General features: G+C 41.0%; 2 protein-coding genes and 1 long non-coding RNA gene across 8 annotated transcripts in view; 1 reads left to right on the forward strand and 2 right to left on the reverse strand.

Moving 5' to 3' along the window:
* Positions 1 to 858, reverse strand: part of LOC111267881 (band 7 protein AGAP004871) — a 104,628-nt gene extending 103,770 nt beyond the window's left edge. Inside the window, exon 1 of the mRNA XM_022846442.2 lies at positions 630 to 858. The gene's annotated coding sequence lies outside the window, so the exon portion shown is untranslated. The remainder of the gene's footprint in view (positions 1 to 629) is intronic.
* The window catches only part of LOC111267883 (uncharacterized), a 30,619-nt gene extending 20,026 nt beyond the window's left edge, over positions 1 to 10,593 (forward strand). The window contains exons 2-3 of the long non-coding RNA XR_002684896.2: positions 9,078 to 9,198; positions 9,300 to 10,593. This is a non-coding gene — a long non-coding RNA (uncharacterized LOC111267883). The remainder of the gene's footprint in view (positions 1 to 9,077; positions 9,199 to 9,299) is intronic.
* The window catches only part of LOC111267872 (uncharacterized), a 41,633-nt gene that overhangs the window by 10,329 nt on the left and 12,000 nt on the right, over positions 1 to 19,304 (reverse strand). For 2 of the 6 annotated variants that reach the window (XR_002684891.2, XR_015313982.1), the window contains 2 exons: positions 18,342 to 18,419; positions 15,335 to 16,262 (listed from right to left, as the gene is read on the reverse strand). Coding sequence is in view for 3 of the 6 variants with exons in the window: in XM_086971477.1 (XP_086827603.1) it covers positions 16,097 to 16,360; positions 18,342 to 18,419 (342 nt within the window). In the remaining 3 variants the exon portion in view is untranslated. Of the gene's footprint in view, positions 1 to 15,334; positions 16,361 to 18,337; positions 18,420 to 19,304 lie in introns of those variants that run through there. The other 4 variants (XR_015313983.1, XM_086971478.1, XM_086971477.1 and 1 more) reach the window with 3 other exon arrangements.

A 19,304-nucleotide genomic window follows, 5' to 3' on the forward strand; every position in this document is an offset into this window, starting at 1 on the left:
AGCCATTTTTCTGAATTAAACCGATGTCGATCTAAGACATAGAAAAGACCACATGTCTATAGATAGAAACTTTGCAATGTAAGCCTGTTTGGATATTATCTTTCGTTCTTTTATCGCTTGGTTTAGGGATTAATGAAAACGATGTATCACTGTTATACAAGGTCGGTCGTTTACTGGCAAGTGGTGCCTAGTCGCCCTCAAATTTGCCCCCTTAGCACCATGTGCTGTTCGCAATTGCAAACTTACAGTTTACCCCTTCTTTTTCTTCTCTTTTAGACGATAAACTCCCCTTCAGTTGGCCTACAAACCGCTCACCTAGTGGTGATCTGTGGTATGCTGTAAAACCTATGCAGGTCAGGCGTCTATTAAGGGATGGCGATAAGAATTTGTTCGATCTCAAAGCGCCTACTTGGCATTCTCGAATAAACTAAACGGCGAAGGGTCTAGTATGCTTATTGCAGATCTCGGGCAATCACTTTCGCGGGGACAGAATGCACATAGAGAATATCGAACCCCCGGCGGTATCTGCAATGGCTATTAAGTACGTTGACAGCTTTAGAGTATACAGCAATTTAAGACGCCCAACAAAGACGGTCAGCTAAAAGTATCAGAAAAAAGGCCCAACATACATTGCGAAGATCATTATGGAAGCGATGAGGAACTTAACAGCCACACGCACGCCTTGCTTGCCATCGATTAAAAGATGTCGAGCCTGCGTAGGATTGGGTTCGCAATTTGGCTAGATGCTACTACCGCAAGCACAAGCTCCTCATTAGCTACCAGTGGACGGTGTTTACATATAATGAACTTGCATATATCGAACGCTCCTTTGGCTGATCTGCGTAATAAGAACGTATCTCCTATTTAGGTACTTTGGGCAAACACTGCTGCCCAAACAAAGCATAATAGTGAAAGCAATGAAAAAGTTATTGCCCGCTTGCGTCAAACCACATCGTCACAGCGTAAATATGTACGTACGAAAAGCGACCACATGAGATCGTGCCTCTTTTGTTGCATTTGCACGTCTGAAACGCAAAAACCACTCATCGTGCTATTTCTATTGTATTCCGCTAGTGCCGCACAGTACGGACGGCCATGCTCCGTATGACATAATATACGCATTAACACCAAGCTAACTAGCGTGATACACGCACGCGAGGACAACGGCTGAGAGATCTGTTTATTTGTGTAGTAATGGGAGAGAGACGAAGTAGTCTGAAATGTAATTGCGCCTGCATAATTAAATGGTCAGATTTCCACAACATATTAGCTAGAACGTAAAGGAGAACATTCAGCTAATACGATAACATTGTACTATTTTTCCATTTTTTGCTCTCACCCTGTGCAGTTAACTTAATGGCGCGACTAGCATCTATGTGACAAAGCTGAATGGTACTTAATAAGGAACACAAATGTTATATTCAAGTCACATATATCTAGATGAACTGTTTGCAACTACATCATGGACGCCATCTTACATAAGATATTACTTGGATTTATTGCGTTCTGGGTTGATAGAACTTGATTGGGCCGGTTTCAAACCTTCGTTCGTTCTCGGCAATTCGGGCTTCGTTTGAATATTGGCTGGCCCTAACTGACGTGATCGAGCCATAACTGGACCAAGAAGCACCTATGACGTATCCAAGATAAAGAGATTTCGCTGTACAGGTTCGAGAACGAAACAACTTCGGTAGAAAATTTCGACATCTCTTGCCTTCTATGGATCTGAGTTGACATAAATCAAACAACGTTTCGGAATCTTTAATCTGGTTCTGCCCTGAGGCATTATTTTTTCGAAGGATGACTCCTTCCAGGGATGTGTCTATGCCGATGTTTCGAACATGGGCCGACCACCTTACATACCTCCCACTTTAGTACAGAAGCATATTACGACCGTACCATTACAGCGATGAACGAAGTTAACTCAAATGATATTAATAAAGCTTTTTTTTTAGGGAAAGATATGTTGTGCAAGGCGGTTTAATAAGTTCATGAAGACATTTTCGTGCGGCTACACCGTCATACAACTTAGAGTTTCTCTCTATGTTCCAGGTTTTCCGGTACTGCCGTTAGACATTTCATCAAACGAAGACCGGATTCGAACCTACACCTAGCCCAAATAAAACGCGAAATACGTTACCTACTAATCTGTCACGGCTTGCGTCATGTAGCGCAGAAACCTGACCGACAGTTGTTTCTCTTTTGCCTCTACTGGCTTTGCTCAACGGCGATGCCTTCGAAGATGGACCATGGCGAAAATTCTTAACTAACAATATTCATGACTTTTGTTTACCTAAGATCCGATTCCTTGATTACGTTTCACACCGCCAAGATCATACGGTGCGCACTCGAAGTTGGTACAAAATTTAAATGCACGACACGGAGATCAACGCTAGGGATCTAAAAATTATTCATTTTGGATAACTTTCTTCTTCAAAGGACATGGGCCACCTACGCTCATGCAATATAGTTTTAATTAATACAGTCTGACCTCGACACTTAGCGGCACAGTTCCTATCTCTACGTGAGTCATGAGTGCACTGGATTCAGTTTTGTGAAACAAATGCTGCCTTTTTTTTTTTTCTTTTATCCTCACGCTTACAAAGACATCCTTCCAAAAGAGATTTATCCTGATTCTACGGACTCATACGACTTTATCAGCTGGCAAAAAAAAAGTATGGCCAAGTACACATTTTTTGGCATTTCTGTTACGACGACCGTGCCAAATTTATTATAACGCAGACGCGGTGTGCACTCGAAGGCAGTTATGGTAACACGGAAATCAACTACAATGTTCTTAGGACTTGACTTGCAATGGGAATACAGAGCTACTCATAGACTATATCCTTATCTCAAGTTATACCCTGTCTGTATTACTGTTGCTGTAATGTGTATTACCTATTGCATGGTTTTATTCATACTACACTTAACGCTGTCCACTTGAACAGTAACTATGGGTCACATGAAGCTTCATTTTCTAATTGGATTTTCTCGTTGTCCAGATATGGACAACTAGAAGAACCTGTAACCGTTTCTCTTAGTATTTCTATATTTTTACTCGGCGACTAGCTGCCCTGTCCTGTGTTGTATGTTATGTCCTATACCACTGTAAGTGGGCCCGAGACGACCGAATGTCCTTAATAGACGTCTAGTTGATTTGCCTGAGCACGCCAGCACACTACAATTAATATTTGTCCATTTCATCATTTTGTTTTTGTCCAAATATCTCCGATGCGGTACGACGGCTTCGGCTGTGATTATAGGACTCGTGGTCGAATACACAATTGGCTCGTAGGTTGTTGTTCAATGTCATTTTTACGGAGAATAATTCAATTAAGACTCAAATTCGCCTTTATTGTTTACACGATCCACTGGGCCTCTGTTTCAGTGGATTGTTTCGACTGGATATATTTTTCCAACGTCCTCACAGAAGAACGAATACAGGCCCTCCAGGGCAAGCCAGCGCCTATACCCTACGGGCGTGCTGACTCACCTAACAGTCGAAGAGCCCCTAGGCAATATACCACAAGCAGACCATTTATCCTTACGTTATTAGGGCCACACCATCTACTGCTATCACAGCTGATTAGGGCAACCGACAGACATGCCGCTGCCGTCTAATTACAGCAACGGCATGTTATGTTTTTTCAGCCCCCGCTAGCACTATTGAGTATCAACTCAAAGCACTGCTGGAAAATACACACATTTTATTAGGTATACGAAAATTGCTCGTAGTAGGAAGGGAAGTCGCAAGTGTCGTTATAGCGGCACTGGATAGCAGCTAAAGGAAACAATTAATGTTCCAACAACAAAGAACGGAATGAAAATTGAGAGTTCGTTGATATGTTTCGATGCGTTCGTATGGTAGCGGTGCTACTTTGTGTATTGTGTGGATGTGTTTGTTATTGAGTTAGTAGTTACAAGATATCGTTTATATGATCGTTCGGAAACTCGAAATAACACCTACTATATATACGCTTTTACCTTAACTACTAGCCACTTTTCTAGGAACGTTTTTTTTTGCTTGATCTATCCCATTTGTTTGCTGGAAGCTTTTTTTTACTTCAACTTGCGAAAACGTTTCAGCAAGCAAAAGCAGTTTTCTCTGTATTCTGTGCACCTATTACATCTATTCCATATCTTAGCAATCAGTAACTCGAACGCCTTTCGTGTAACAGCCAACGCTGAATTTTGTGTCCCCGATAGCTTTCGTCGCAGTTCAACCTGTTCGCTCGCGCCAATCGAGCAGTCGTCGGTTGGCAAACCATCTATTAAGGTGTCCTCGCCCGACGGCTAGTGACGCGGATCATGGTTAGTCCACTGCGAACGGTAGTAGGCCCTGGCACGGAATGAGCCTTTCACTGAGATAGGAATAGGAGACCTCATGAAGAGTCCAGGTTTTCTTGTTCCTATGATTCAGTATTTGGGTGTGCGTCGAGCGGAAGAAGCACTGAAGCAATGAGAGTGTCAGTCCAGCATAAGGGATGGCGCAGAACTGCGAACCCAAGCAGAATCGAGTCATCTTCCTTATTAGACATTCTCGCGATGTACTATTATTTCACCCAGATTACGTTTCTCGCTTCCTAAATATGTTTTAATTTGTGTACTTGCATAACTTTATAGCATGATAAGCGTCAAAAAATGTACGTACGCATAAACGATGATCTCGAGAACGGTTTAGCGTCGTGTGTTCGGGCACTACAGGCGGTAGTTTTAAAACTGAAGAATGTTTGAGTGTGGACTGCTCATGACCAATTCAGTTCAATTTTTTCGATGACTTCCTTGGACTCTAAGGGCCGTTTAGATGCACAAATATGTTAACACCACCTTTTCCTTCTTGATTCATTTTAAAAATTCCTATCCTAACCCGTTACGTGAAAACCGTGTGCAGAGCTTTATTTTGGGCCTAAATAACAGCTCGCTAATGTAGATCATGCTGCCACACGCACCTATAATAAAAGGTGAGAACTTTTTAAATTGCCTGAAGGTCACTGGTCCGGTTAGGCCTTTCTGTGCCGCTCGTCGGACATCATCGCCGTTAGGTTTTCATGATGGACAGGAATCGAGTCCGTTCCTTTCGAAAGGCCTGTGCCCAGGATGAGCACATGATCATTGGTTAATCAAGGAGATTTTGCGATCCAAAGTTGCTGGAGCCTCTAGGCTAATCAGCCGATTCAAGCGTTGACTAAATCGACAAACTTAGTAATATGAATTAGCAAGCAACAGGAACTCGATTCACTTGGCCTCGAAATACTCTATTATTAATGATATAGGCGAGGTTAAAAAAAAACACACAACTTGTATAGAAGTTCACGTACGTAAGCAGGTTTGTTTAAGAGAATGGTCTATATTAAGGGTTGGTAAGGAGTAGACCAAGAAGTATGCAGTTCTGACCAAGAAAACTTTTGCAAAACAAATTACGAAAGTGAGGTAAAAAACGTATGGCTAGTATAGATGAAAATATATTTTAAACACAAAGTGAAGAACAAAGGTATTTTTTTACGCACGGTTCGCCAGTGACGTTGAGTTACGATCCACACAACGACAGGTGGCCGAGAGCTCAAAGCTTTAACTGGCCAATAACGCATCCCGCACCACCGAAATTGTTTCACGATAACGCTCTACGCAAAATAGTGTAGAATTTTACCTCGTTTTACCATGGCGTTAGTGGAATAGACTAATTCACTGGCTCGCGACTGTGGGCATACTGTGTCGCTGATTAGGTACATTGCAACGGGTAATGATCATGTAATTCCCAAGACGGGGCGGATAATAGAATAGAATTACTTGATTGATGGACCGTCAATTACTCCTTAATTTTGCAGGACGTTATCAGTTGAAAAGGTTGACCATAATGGTATTGTGTGGATGTAGATTGACGTATGCATAAACAGTGTGTCACCAGATGCATATGTCAGCTATTCAAAAGACCATTATGTTTACCTACGTGAAAGTTACTTTGAGTAGTTGAAATTCGGCCTTATTTCACTAAAGACAGTATCGTCAAGTGAGCTGCTTTTGGTCCCGAAAGCTTCGAGCCTCTACGGTTACCTGCGTACGGCTGCAAGGCCCACGATATAATTGATGTTCGCGTGAAAACTGCGCCTTCTTTTCGGTATTCACCGCTAACAACCCGGGAACTTAGCCATTACGTTTACTTCGTCACAAACAACTCTTGCAGATGCCGAGTTCGTCGAATCGAGGCCTGTGTCTAGCAACAGAAGCTCTACTTCTCTCCTTACGCCTCCCCTCAATAGCGTTAGCATTTTTTGTTTTTTGTTTAACCCTACTTTAATCTGTTTCGTACCCCGTGAGTTGCTTACAGATTCGGGGTAGGGATGATGGAAATTGCTTGCGCAACCATCACTTTCCGCGTCTGTGCTTGCAGTGCGTAGCGCAGAGAGCGATTTCCCCGCCCAACGTAAAATTCTTAATTTGGAAACAGTCTAAAACAATTAATATTAACTCAATGATGAAAAATGTGAGACAGAGGAACGAGAACGGTAAATATTATTAAACCGTTTAGAGTCTACCTAATGTTAGCATTATAAAGGTACCACAACAACGATTATGAGTTAGTTTGTATAAATTTTCGAACATTTATCATTTTACACTAAATTTCGGTCGTCTGATACAATATCAATGCAGCTGTGGACGTTAAACTCAAAGTATCTACTGTGAAGTAATCAAGCATCGTTGTAAAAGCCACTCGAAATTGCCTAGACGGTATCACGCGGCGTACTTGCGATGCGCAAAAACAAAGCTTGTTCGTAACAGCTGTGTGTAAACCTATTTGGGTGCTTATATTGTCACCGGTAATAAACAACGGTACCTTTGATGTAGTGTTGTTTCCCTTCGCCAGGCATGTACTGGCCTCAAAACCCTGATTAGTAGTCGTTTTTTTTGCTGCTGTGACGACCTTTTCTCTAAGTCGCTTTTCTCAGTATGTTTCCTGCTTGAGAATATAGTACCAACTGTTTTCGTCATTGTAGTGATCTTCGAATTTTATGGCAGGTATTTTAGCACAATCGACCATTGTTTGCAATAATTCCGATGGCTAGAGCATAGATATGCATTTGTGGCCAAGGCGTTCTTTACTAGGCCATTGTTTATCACTTAGGAATATAGGAACAGGAAGGAATATATCTGTCTGTAAACGATATCGTCAGAATCTGTTGTCCAGCGTTGCGCTGTGCGAGTGCGTCAATTCTGGATTGTTTCAGTGAAGGAGCGGAAGCGACAACATCTCCGAAGGACCGCTACGAGCATATTACGGTCGGTCATTCCTCTGGCGTATTAGTAAAAGTAGTAGCAAATATATAATTCGTATAATTAACACGCATAATTACGTATAACAAGCTTAATAATAATAATAACAATTTATAGTATGTGATATAATATCATTACTAATAACTTGATAATAATTATTGTTATCATATATTAAGCGAATAATTCGTTTTTTGACCAATGTTCCCAGCCGCGGGTACAGTTATTTACTACAATACAAAGTACAAACAACACAACCAACCTCAATCGCATCAAATGCAGGTGGCAATCAGTAACACTAGTCACAATAAACAGTATTTTTGGATCTATCTGCACATACCTGTCAGCGCCTAGCGGCATAGGTTAGATCATGATTTTTGAATGAAGGATAAGCTGATGATCGGAAACGACCCCCTTTCAATGAGTGTATGTATCGCGGGAGACCCTTATATCACTGTTTCTATTCAGTGCAGTGTCAAGGATTCGCTTCGGATCTCAGAGCTTTGTGGGTACTCCGTGCACGGATTTTATAAAATTGTGGATAGGATTAGGCCCTAACAGATCGCAACTTAGTTCAAAGCTAGATAGAATCCACACAACCGTCATCAGGCACAACCACTGTTGATGTCTGATAATACATAAATAGTTGTCCTTATAGGGTATGGCATGCCCGGCGTGCCGCGGCACATAGTATGGAAACGCTATATAATTTATAGGATTTGGGGGGGGGGGGGGGGGATGCAGTTGACTCGAATTTAGTGAAGCATATTGCACTAGTGCTATTCACTTGGGGGAATAGAGACACCCAATTAATGACTCGTTACGACAGATCGGTGTCGCGAGCGGCTTAGAGGTACTACATATTCACATTCAGCAGTAGCGCACTAACAGGACGCCACTTGAGTCGTGTAAATTAAACGCAGGTTACTACTCTAAATTTGGAACTCTGACTTAAAACTAGTACTGGAATTTCACTTCCTTTAAAGTATTTTGCGACTCAGAATAGTGATATATGTATGCATGCACGAAGTTCGCCGATTAGTGGAAATTGGCTCTGTATGCCTCAATGCACGTGAAAGACCTTTTTCCATCCGGTGGCTCATTTGGACTTGACTGTGTGCCAAAAATGCTGAAATATGAAAACACACTTAGAAAAAATTTAAATATCTGCCCTATGTTTTGGCGTGACATTTTACAAAACTGTATCAAACCGATAGAAGGTCTAATCATTTATGTAAATAGCATTGCACGACTGTTGTTATCGTGTTAATCTCTCATCCGCAGGTAAACAAATCGAAGTCTTCTTTTGGATTCCGCCCTCACGAGGGTTGCCTCGGTCGCTTGTTACTCTGACTCAGACTGATTGATTTACGAATATGGCTTAAGGATTGCTTCAGGCATGAAGCATTCGCCATTGCGATAACTGTGCCCGTATCGAAACTAGATCAAAAAGCGTGAAAGCTTAGCAACGCAGTCCTAACGTTGCAATAGAGGCACATTATCCTATTTCTACCTTAAAGTCAAGGCCTAGTGTACTTCTGCTACTGGATTATGCATATTCACTACTTAGGACTAGAACTAGCTAATTTCCAATAGGAAACTAATGCGTATTAGTATGATATAAAACTGACCGTCGAACATTGTTCGGCAGGAGCCTAGCCATTTACTACCTAAGTTCCTCCTATAGAAGATTAGAAAGATATTTTTCCAAGGGTAACAACCGCTCGTTACGTGCGAATCCATACTGGAGTCAAAAACTGAGAATATGTTAAAGTTTCATCTCTGTGAACATTTGTTTAATCCAATATTAGGATTTCGAAAATGGCAAACACATCGAAGACGGCGAACAGTGGCAAAAAGGACAACAAAAACAAAGATGTTGACGCTTCGTTCAAAGTTAGCGTACGATGAAGGGGTTCAGCAGCGACATGCGTGAGTAAAAACATCTGTGCATAACGATATTCGGATATCATTCATGGGTAACGCGTATGTTTTCTCGAGCATACAATTAACTCCTGTCTCTCTTTTTCCAGCACTGGGGGGTGCTCACTTCCGCGCTTATGTTCCATTTTAACTTCCGCGTAAGTAGAACTCAAGCCAGTGGGGCGACTGTTCACCTACAGCTGCGTTATTCTCATGCATTTCATAGCATGCTATGTATTTCTCGTATATATGCACCCTTTTTGCTATTTGTCTCACATAGATTTCCAGTGACAGACGGCCACGTCATACGCCTTATACGTAATCGCGTTACTGAGTTAGGTCTAATACGCCAGCCCTCTGGAGGAAGACTTCGAAAGCTCCCCAGGATCGCACACTGGTTTAAACTGATGACGATGCCGACCGATTCTGATCACTATCTACGCCTTGTAATAATACTACAATATCTCTGTGAATCTTTTCTATCACTGAAATACAACAAGGAAAATGATGCCATAACACACTATCAACAAAATCGTCATTGGAAAAGGTTGCAGGAGTGTATACAGTTCGAACGGATCAATGAATGGAAGGAATTAATTAGTAATAAGATGCGTTGCGTCATAGAACAATTACAGCCACTTTCAGAATAGCGAAATAAATACACGGTTACTTTACTAAGTGTCACATACTTTAACTATGTTTACCTATAATAATAGTAAAGCCTGAAGGGATGGCCAGTAATAGTTGTCCTACATTTCCTGAAAATTGTCAGAGTAGCTTAACTCTATGTGGCCCCGATGTTTCCTGTACGACTAAACGATCGATGTGATATTCAACTGATAAAATCACGACATCTTGTCATAATTAGTCGTGCCGACACTTTTCAAGTCAATCCTGTTCCAAGGGTTAGTTTCGTTGGCTAGGTCCCAGTTGTTTCCCTTCCCTGTACTCTTCTGCCAAAATACTTCGTCTACTTTTTTTTCCCGTACGTATTATACAAATTTTTATCGAGAAATACAAAGAGAGAATTGTGGACAGACATCAACTGCGGAGAACAGAAATGTGTATAATAAGTAAAGGGAAAAAAAAACTTTAAAAAAAAAAAGTACTTTAAATAATTACAACGAACCGTGAACAAATCGCTTGTGGAAACATCCATCGGCAAAGTCATGTTTAAATAGATGAATTCAAGTTCCGCCAATGGCTACACAGTACAGAGAGTTTTCATTCCTTAAAGAAGATTGCACTTAAAGAATTTAAGCTAGACTAACACACTTAGTTACAAAACTATTTATATTCATACTGACACAGAATCTATTGCGAAAATTGAAGCTTATATATAGGGGCCAATTAATCGATAGGTCACGTTCTGCATAGAATAATCCCATAAATTTGGAAAAATCACTCGCTAACGATGCAAAGTAATTGAGCCGGTCTTTTTTTTTACATTAGTTTGTTCAACTACGCTGAGTGTTGATTAAAAAACATTATACCAGTTATTGATATGAGTCTAGCACGATGGCACAACTCTGGCTGTTATAAGTTTTATGCTATTTTTCCAAAAACCTGTGTAAAAAGAGCTATGAAAACCGATATAACATAGACAGGAAGACCTGTTAGTTATCAACACCGGGTATGCTTGTTCGCTCTGCGTAGTTGTTTCTCCACGCCTCGTGTAACCCGGAAAAAATTGTATCGGCAAAATGGGTGCATGCTAAATCAACGAGGCATTTGTTCATGTGACTCGTGCAAGCCACCTCAACATTTGATTAACAGTTAAAGTAACGGTGGCCTACTGGTGTTTATTATAACTCTAACATGTCTTTGTCGGTCGGACTTTCTCCTCATGTAGAAACATACTGCAAGACGACCAACCCTATAGCATAAATAATGAAACGAACGTCTCGAAAGAAATTATGTGCAGTGATGCATTGCCCCGTTTTCACCCAAAAACTTTAAACTTGTTGTCTATTCAAAGGTCAGACAGGCTGATTTGTGAGTAATTGTTGCTACCTGCCCGATTGACTCTTAACTCTATAGTATAATCCAGATGATTTCAACCTACCTAAAATTCTACTCCGTCGACCTTGACGAAGGGTCTAGTACTCGTATATTGAACTAGACAAGAAGAAAGAGACAATGCATGAGTTGTGCGTGTATCCTTTAATAATAGACGTAGGGAACTTGGTAAGCTAGCAAGATTTTTGTTAAGCGACGTGTTACTCATGCAAGTAATAAATGCATAACTAGTCTTTTTTTTAATGACTTTTTGGTTATCGCGAGCCATACAGGTACGAGACGCCCTTTTATATTGTTAGCGGCATTACTTTTCGGCAAATAGTCTAGCTGAAAGGTCCTATAGGTCAGAGATTGCTAGTGAAGGACGTGTGAGCAATATAGCTTAAATATATTAATTATGGCGCAATCCAGCAACGGTAATAACGCTATGATAGGAAGTCAGCGTCAGCTTGGATATATATACTTGTGCTATGGTGCTTGCGAAAGGCATTGTATTATGACCAGACTTAGATTGACGTTTGCCCTACCAGTCCAAAAGTCGTAATTAGAGCGTTTCGATTTTTGGAGGGTTTTATATCTCGGCGTCTATTCGATAGCTCATTGAAACGAGATGTTAACAGAAACCTTGGAAAACGAAATCAGAAAACATTAAGTGAGAACATCAACAAAGCATTTTTTGGTGATCTTAAACGGGTCTAAATTTACTGTGCTGAATGATGCACTCTATCGACACGTAACGTTTTTGCGTGAAGCTTTGCTGTTTCTGCTTTGCGTTTCGAGTCGTCGCATTTTCAAGGAATGTAACGTAGGCAAACGAACAAACTGGCCAGTCAGCTTAGCACGTGTGTCCTACATCATCCCCTGAGTTGTGCGTTGGATGTTGAGAGCCAATGGGGCTCTTCATTACCTCGGACCTGACCGGTCCGCGGGCCCATACGCCACGATGTACCCGTGTCGGCGAACGAAAATTAAAAAGAGAGTGACTGGGAGTGGACGAAGACGAAGGGACCGCAAGAACCGGTTGCTTTTTAGAAAAAAGCCACCACGAGAGTTTGCGGGGCGAATAGCCCTCTCAAAATACCATCAAGCCCACACGAATTACACTTCTAGTCACCGTTAGTACCACCATCACGAAAACTGCCGCAGCTGACACGGTCCTGCCGAGAACCAATGAGGCTTTCTGCGCATCAACCACTACTGCTCTCATCAAATGCCTGTTTTCCTGCCGACAAGCCGGCTGCCTCAACGACCTAATGAAAAAACATTTCTGTTTCCACTACTCACAGACATACAGTAATAATAATAATACCAAGAGACATGTATGTTCTTAAATGCTGGTGAGTATTCATGTAAATAAGCGCAGAAATGAGCTTAATATCTTTCTAGGACATACGCGTTCGCTTGGAAAATTTCTCAGCAGGAAGAGTTCTACACATGCGGCCTATAGATGTGTGTATGTACGTATACATCAACTACAAAAAAGGTAAGCATGTATTGGATGTTTACCCCACAACCTATATAGATAATTTACATGGCAATCATATTAGCGGTTTTTATTAGATACAAATTGTTCTCTTAGTGTGCGAAAACGATTATGATACGTTAACGAGCGTTTGGTGAGTCGCAGCATTTTATTGTAGACCTATACCTAGTTTCATAATACGTTAGTGGCTATAGTATGCTTTTGGATTTATTCCAGAGTAGCCGCTGTGCCACACTCCTGCTTGTACGCCTGTGACAGACAGGGCCAGTTAAGTTTGAAGATATCTTGAAATAACAAAGGCTCAGTGACTCTTTGCTGTTCAATTTTATATACATACGTTTATTGGGTCGTCCAAAAGATACTGGCCCTTCTTCCAACCACATGACTTTCACAGGAAGTCACATATCTTAGTTAATGAGGGTCGCATCCGTTCGGCCCTCCGTTGGACCGCCTTCACACATATGTATACTTACTGTCGTTTACATTCTGAAGTATAAAAAATGAAATTTTTTTATCAATGTCAGCTGCTTCTCCCGTTGTTCGATCATATTGTCAGCGGTACTTCATAACGTGTTGCGATGATGAATCATTAATTCCATTCCATTACCATCCACAGGGCGAGTACGCGTTTTTCACTGCGTATTTGTAACAGCAAAACGTTTCTCAGTTTTTTACCATCAAAGAGCGAACAGATAAATCTCGTTACTTGTCCTCACGAAGTATACGAAGTCCCATTTCGATCTTCCTTGCTGCTACATGGAACATGGTTAAGATATTATATGAGGGTTTGTCTGTCGTCTGTTCATTTTCACGTATTTGAATATCCGCGGACTTGCACAGACGCGTGAATTTGCTTTTGAGTAAGTGAGAGTATGCTAGTACATAAATAAATGAATATTTTCCATTGTGGTTGTCCCGCCGTGGAATTCGTCTGTAATGGATGCGTTCTTCACGCCGCCGATGCTTCAAGAGAGGTGCTACGCTCTTATCGGTGTCAATGCAGAAACTGCACATGCGCTACAATGGAGAAAGTTGTTGCTGCAATGAGTGCTTACAGTGCTAAAGCTTTCCGGCTCTGATAGTCCCACCTGGCTGATGCCGATGCTGCTTCCAGCAATCCTGCTACTATTGTCGCGGTAGACCTGATGTTTACGTTTCGTGCACTATCAACCTTGTTCAAACTATGCGTCACATCGCTATTGGATCGTTGTCAACGACGACTGCTACTGCAGTCTTCGTAGCAGAACGCACGTCCTTGTTAATCGTCTACCATCAGAGGGCATATGGCCTGAAGGACGTCTCTATTGTGTCGGGACAGTCCCTTCGTTTTTTCAAAACAGACGGATCGTTGCAAGAAGTAAAAGCAAACACTGCTCAACAGAACTGAGAGACTAGATCTCTGTAAGGTTGGAAAGTGCGAAAGAAGGTAAATAGGTAGGAAATAATTCGATGGGTCTCGAATGGTTGAGTGGCCGAGAAGGGTTCGAAGAGAAGCAGTAGCTCCAACTGCGCTACCAATGAAAAAGCGAGTGCAGCAACAGCTGCAATGGCGCCGTTAGCACTTGAGCCTTCGAAAAGCATAGCCACCATCTTTTTCCGCTTTCTCTGCAGATACTGCAGCAGTCAACGTTGTTTTGCCTTCTTTTCTGCAGGTAAATCGGTCGCAGGCCAGGACGCCTGCTATTCGCCTCCCGGCAGGGAACACAGCAGTAGAGTGGAAAAGCCGTCTTTTTGCTGACTGAAAACGGGTTTGTTTGCTCACCTTCGGTGAGGCAAGAACCGGCTAGTCTTCCAGTGGGTGAGAAGTTAACCCGTAGCAGGCGAGAGGGCACGCGAGGGTGAACCGGGACAGTCGCGGTAAAAGTTAACCCGGAGTGTCCCTTAAATTTTAGCTAATATCAAGCAACGTTGCGCTGCTCACATAAATATTTGTTCATTAAATATTAGAGTACTGCAAGCCCTTAGGGTTCCGCCTTTCTTATAGAAAGCAGGAGAGGTGCAGAGTAAGCAGAAGAGAACGACAAAATGACAGGGACTGCGTAAAAACGGGTTCAGTGACGTGATGGGCTGCGACTGTTCGAATAGGTGAAAACGGCCAAGAACTACATAACAACCTTAAGGCCAGGCTGTGAATCATTCAGGTAGTCAGAGATACTATACAAATGCTTCAGTTATAGAGGCAGTAAGCGTAGTACTGATTACGAATATGTTTGAATAGGACTATATACATTTGTACCTGCTTTTAAATGTAAACGCAAATTTTCTTTTTAATTTAAAAGAGAATAGAACGTAGGCTAGATGTAGATTAAGTTGTTGTTTAAGATTAAATGTTACGATGGATGTTTGCCTGAACATCGTCGAAACGTACATAAATCTTGGCACAATCAAAAATATCTATAGTTAGTAGTATACGATAATAATGGGGATATCTAAATTAGGTTTTGTGTTAGGGGGGTTGCTCCTTGAGATAATTTGAGTCCAACATAAAAGCACTACGAAATACTCTTGATCAATAACAGTTTCATTTTTTAGTAAAAAGTTTCTCATCAAAATGTAAAAAGCTTTTCCTATCAGTTAATGCCATCTGAACAATATATGATCTTAATGATGCTACATAGTTTGTACAGTAAAACTCGAGTAACATCATAACATACGTGTTAACAACGTAAGATCTTTATTGCATAGCATTTCATAAAAATAACCTCTACTGAATGAGTGGCGTTAGTCCCGGATGTATGATTTCGGTTATCAATTGCGGACGTTGTTACGAATCAGCAAGAGCAACAAAAGATATTTGGCAATGATCTCCGAAATGCGAGTGGTCAACAAATGTGGGAAATAACTTGATAACTTTGCAAGTCTGCAAACTTAAAACGAACTAACTTGCGTTTGCTTTTGAACAAGACTCTGTACTTAAAACATTCGAATTCGGGACTAGTATAAGCTTAGAGGTTGTCAACTTACTCTTCTTCTAAAAATCTCAACTAAGGTTCAACACTTTACGAGTTGTCTATGCTTTACATATACGTATTGATAACAGAGAACAAGTAAAAGCGGCAACATTGAGAAAACTATGATTTGGATTTTCTGACAAAAATATAGTATTGCAACAATAACTAGTGAACTATTTTTATTTTAACAGTATGGTGTCAAGTTAGTTCGAGGGGTATTTACAATGTATTGAAGAATCAACATCACCGAATTCGGCTGCTAGAACGATACTGTTCCGGTATTAACAGATGAGTCAGACATGTTTTTTTTTTTTAATTTATAAAGAAGCTTGCAAGCCTTTCGCACATTACCTTTTAAAATCCTTGCAATAAAATTGTGATCGACAACGCCTTAGGGATCAGCTTCTAATGTAGTTGGATCTCCCCGTTAAATCCGAGATAGTCCGTCTACGTTCTAGTTTGCGCAATAGGTACGTGTACGGCGCGTTCCAGGCCTGAACATGAACGGACTGGGGCAAATCAGGGCAGGCCAAAGTGAAGGGCAAGGAATAGCGAAAGAATGATGCTGGCACGCAGCCCAATTGCGGCTGTGGCATTGTGGCCCCCCAATTCCTGCGGATCTGAATCGAGCTTTTTCTATTAGTCCGACTGTCCAAACGCTAGATACGGCAGAAGAAGCTGCAATCAACGCTGGTTTCTTTATGATCCTGTGACGAACCTAATTTCAAAGTATAATTTTTTTTGAGAAGGGTCTGGCCATTGCTTTCGGCCTTGATACGCCGGGTAGCCATCAGTGGCAACTTTCTATGGCTTTAGTTAATGTTGATTATGCATTCGCTTGGTACTATTAGAACCTACAAAGAGAATTACCGACTCCAAACAGACATTTCCGCGGCTTACCAGTGTCGGTAACGTGATGACTGGCGTAAAGTTTCGACGCTGACCCTGGTAGTGTTAGGCTCGGTAGCGGGGTATCGAGCCAGGTCAGTTATTCAAATGCCATTACAATTAAAGAGCGAATAATAAAAAAAACCCACATGGCCGCTAAAAAAAAGAGAAAAGAAAAAAAGCTACTGCTTGGAGAGTTCCGCTTTCAAATCTCGGCTATTGATTCAATGTTGACTTCACTTAAGGATCTTAATAATAAAAAGAAGTCACAGTACTGGTCGTAACAACGGGAGAAGAGAGCAGAAAAAGGCAACACAAAAGGTTTTATGTATTTCCATACAAGGTTAATGACGAAGCAGCGCCGAGCTGTTGACCGGGGAAGTTTTGTCTTGAAGAAAGATGTTCAAGTGGTGAAAAAAGCTATTTGTTTACACACATCTACAATTAAATGATGGCTAATCGCGTACGTTTAATTTGTCCGACTTCAAGCTATGGCTGTGAAATGGCACTTGAAGTGAAGGATAGAGCAAAAAGGAAGGAGCTAGCGTTTCTTTTGCTTCTGAAAAGGTGAAATGATAACGTAAACTACCGATGAGGTCTGACGTGTGGACAAATCCTTGACAGTTACCAAACGCACTGTTTAAATGCGAAGTATTCTCTCTTTAAAAACATATATTTCAAACTTCGAAAACGGTGACGACTCAAACTACTTGAAACAACTTGTATGACGCTGACAGTGTGGAAATCCACCCTTTTCATTGGGAAAAGCCTGAATCGTTTTATTTAAATTAGATGAAACCAATTGGATCTATTTGTACGTCGCGGGGTACATTGCGCTTTCCTGCTGTTAGCCAGGTATCTGAAGCAACACTCAAAGGCAATGCCAAACCCCAACTCATTTCATCCCCCATTTGAAATCTAAATGTATGCACCCAGTTAGTCAGTTGTAATCAATTATAACGGCAGTATGTGTTGTCATTCGAAGAACTGACCTGTTTTTCCGACAAGTCGACGACATCCGCCTTTGCTAACAACAAATCATGATACAGGCGACTATGGATTGTCAGTGTGGGTAGCTACAATTTCGCGTTCTCAGTAGATACGCAGGTAAGGGAGTAAGTCTATACCCGTGGCCATCGGCCGATTCTTTGTGGGGACTCTGTCGGTAATTTTTGGGTATCCCAGCCTCTTCTATCCACCAAATTTTTCACATCAAGAAAACGTTTTTTTCAAACGTCGTACAGGTTTTTGCCCAAATGCTCTATTCCATCTACCATCTAGATTTGCTGCGTCAAACTAAGATCTATTTTTGTGCCTCCAGTATCTACCTATTGAGAGAAGCACTCGATTTTCCTTGACGACTAAATGTTAAAAAACGTTTAGACCAAAAATGTTTAGTTGGTAATAAGTTTGCTAAATAATTAGAGCTTGCTTAAATATTAGAGGAAAGCACACCCATATTAATAAACACTGCGTCATACGATAACTGTTTCTAGGTAAAGTGTTTATGTTTCGTCGAAAACATCTGAAAAACCGGACCGGAAAAAATGGACTACTATCCCGGCGGTCTAAAAAGGTCAACCTTTACGGGCATAATGTCGTAGTAAATGAAATGCGCAGATAATGTTATTAATATTGTAAGTGTAGCTTACTTCCTCTTCTGTCGTACAAAATTTATTATCAAGATAGCTTATCTAGCTTATTAGATGTTCCCCTTTAATGCAGAGCAGACCTAGACGCATTTGTTATAGTTAGCAATCTATTATTAATCGATACTGTTAGATATGATTAAGTTTTGGTAGCTTACATACAGTTTTCCTTTGTGGCGGCAGCGAGTCCTTCGAAACGACTGTGCGTCCTTTATCCTTGTGTGTCCTCATATCCTTCTCCTATTGAAGCAACAGGACAGTAGAATCAGTCATGTATTAGCCTTAAAATCATGAAGATGCAGGAATACGAATACATGCTCGCTAATGAAAATAAAATCAATCAATCGGGCCATTGGATTGTGGATTCGATAATTTGTTATACCCCGAGTCTATCGAGCTATTGTTGAAGATAGCTATTTGTGCTTATTAAAAAATTACCTTTTGCATTGGGAAAAATGGTTTAATAGAATAGTAACGCAAACAAATCGACGATAGGGTAAATACGCCAGATATATACTGATGGCAAAGTACATATTTACATGTTTATAACCTACATGCTTTTCTAATATGATGCTACGCCGCGCACCATAAAGTCCAGGGCTGATTATTTGTTAAGGCAAACTACCGCAGGTAAAGTTATTACAATTGACTTTCTTGAAAGGCACTAAACTTACTTTGTACAATGAAACGATTTTACGCGTCCTTTGAATTCTGAGAATTAGTGACGCATTTGTGTAATAGGTTATGTCGAACTCAAACAATATGCCGGTGTGTCCTATTTGACATTTAAAGTCGTCTACTGATCGAAAACCTTTGGAGCCGTAGGATTAAGAGGTTTATTTCCTACAGTAAAAAGGCAAAATCATATTAGCTAGGGAAAAGCTTTATTGGAAGGCTTTATATTGTGGCCTAGGGAAGTATGTTGGCACCTCACGGTTATACAACACATACGCAACGTGGCATTATCTTATAGCTGATTTTAGCCTGCAATCGATAATATAAGTATGGCGAAAACAGCAAAACGTATTTCTGACTTCAAGCAATGGACTGCAGTAATGGTTGTTAAGAGCACGTAACGTAATTGTAGGATAAAAATTGATTACTGAAATACTACAGTAAAACGTT

The sequence above is a fragment of the Varroa jacobsoni genome, unplaced genomic scaffold (assembly GCF_002532875.2).
Source record: "Varroa jacobsoni isolate VJ856 unplaced genomic scaffold, vjacob_1.0 scaffold_1233, whole genome shotgun sequence".
NCBI lineage: Eukaryota > Metazoa > Arthropoda > Arachnida > Mesostigmata > Varroidae > Varroa > Varroa jacobsoni.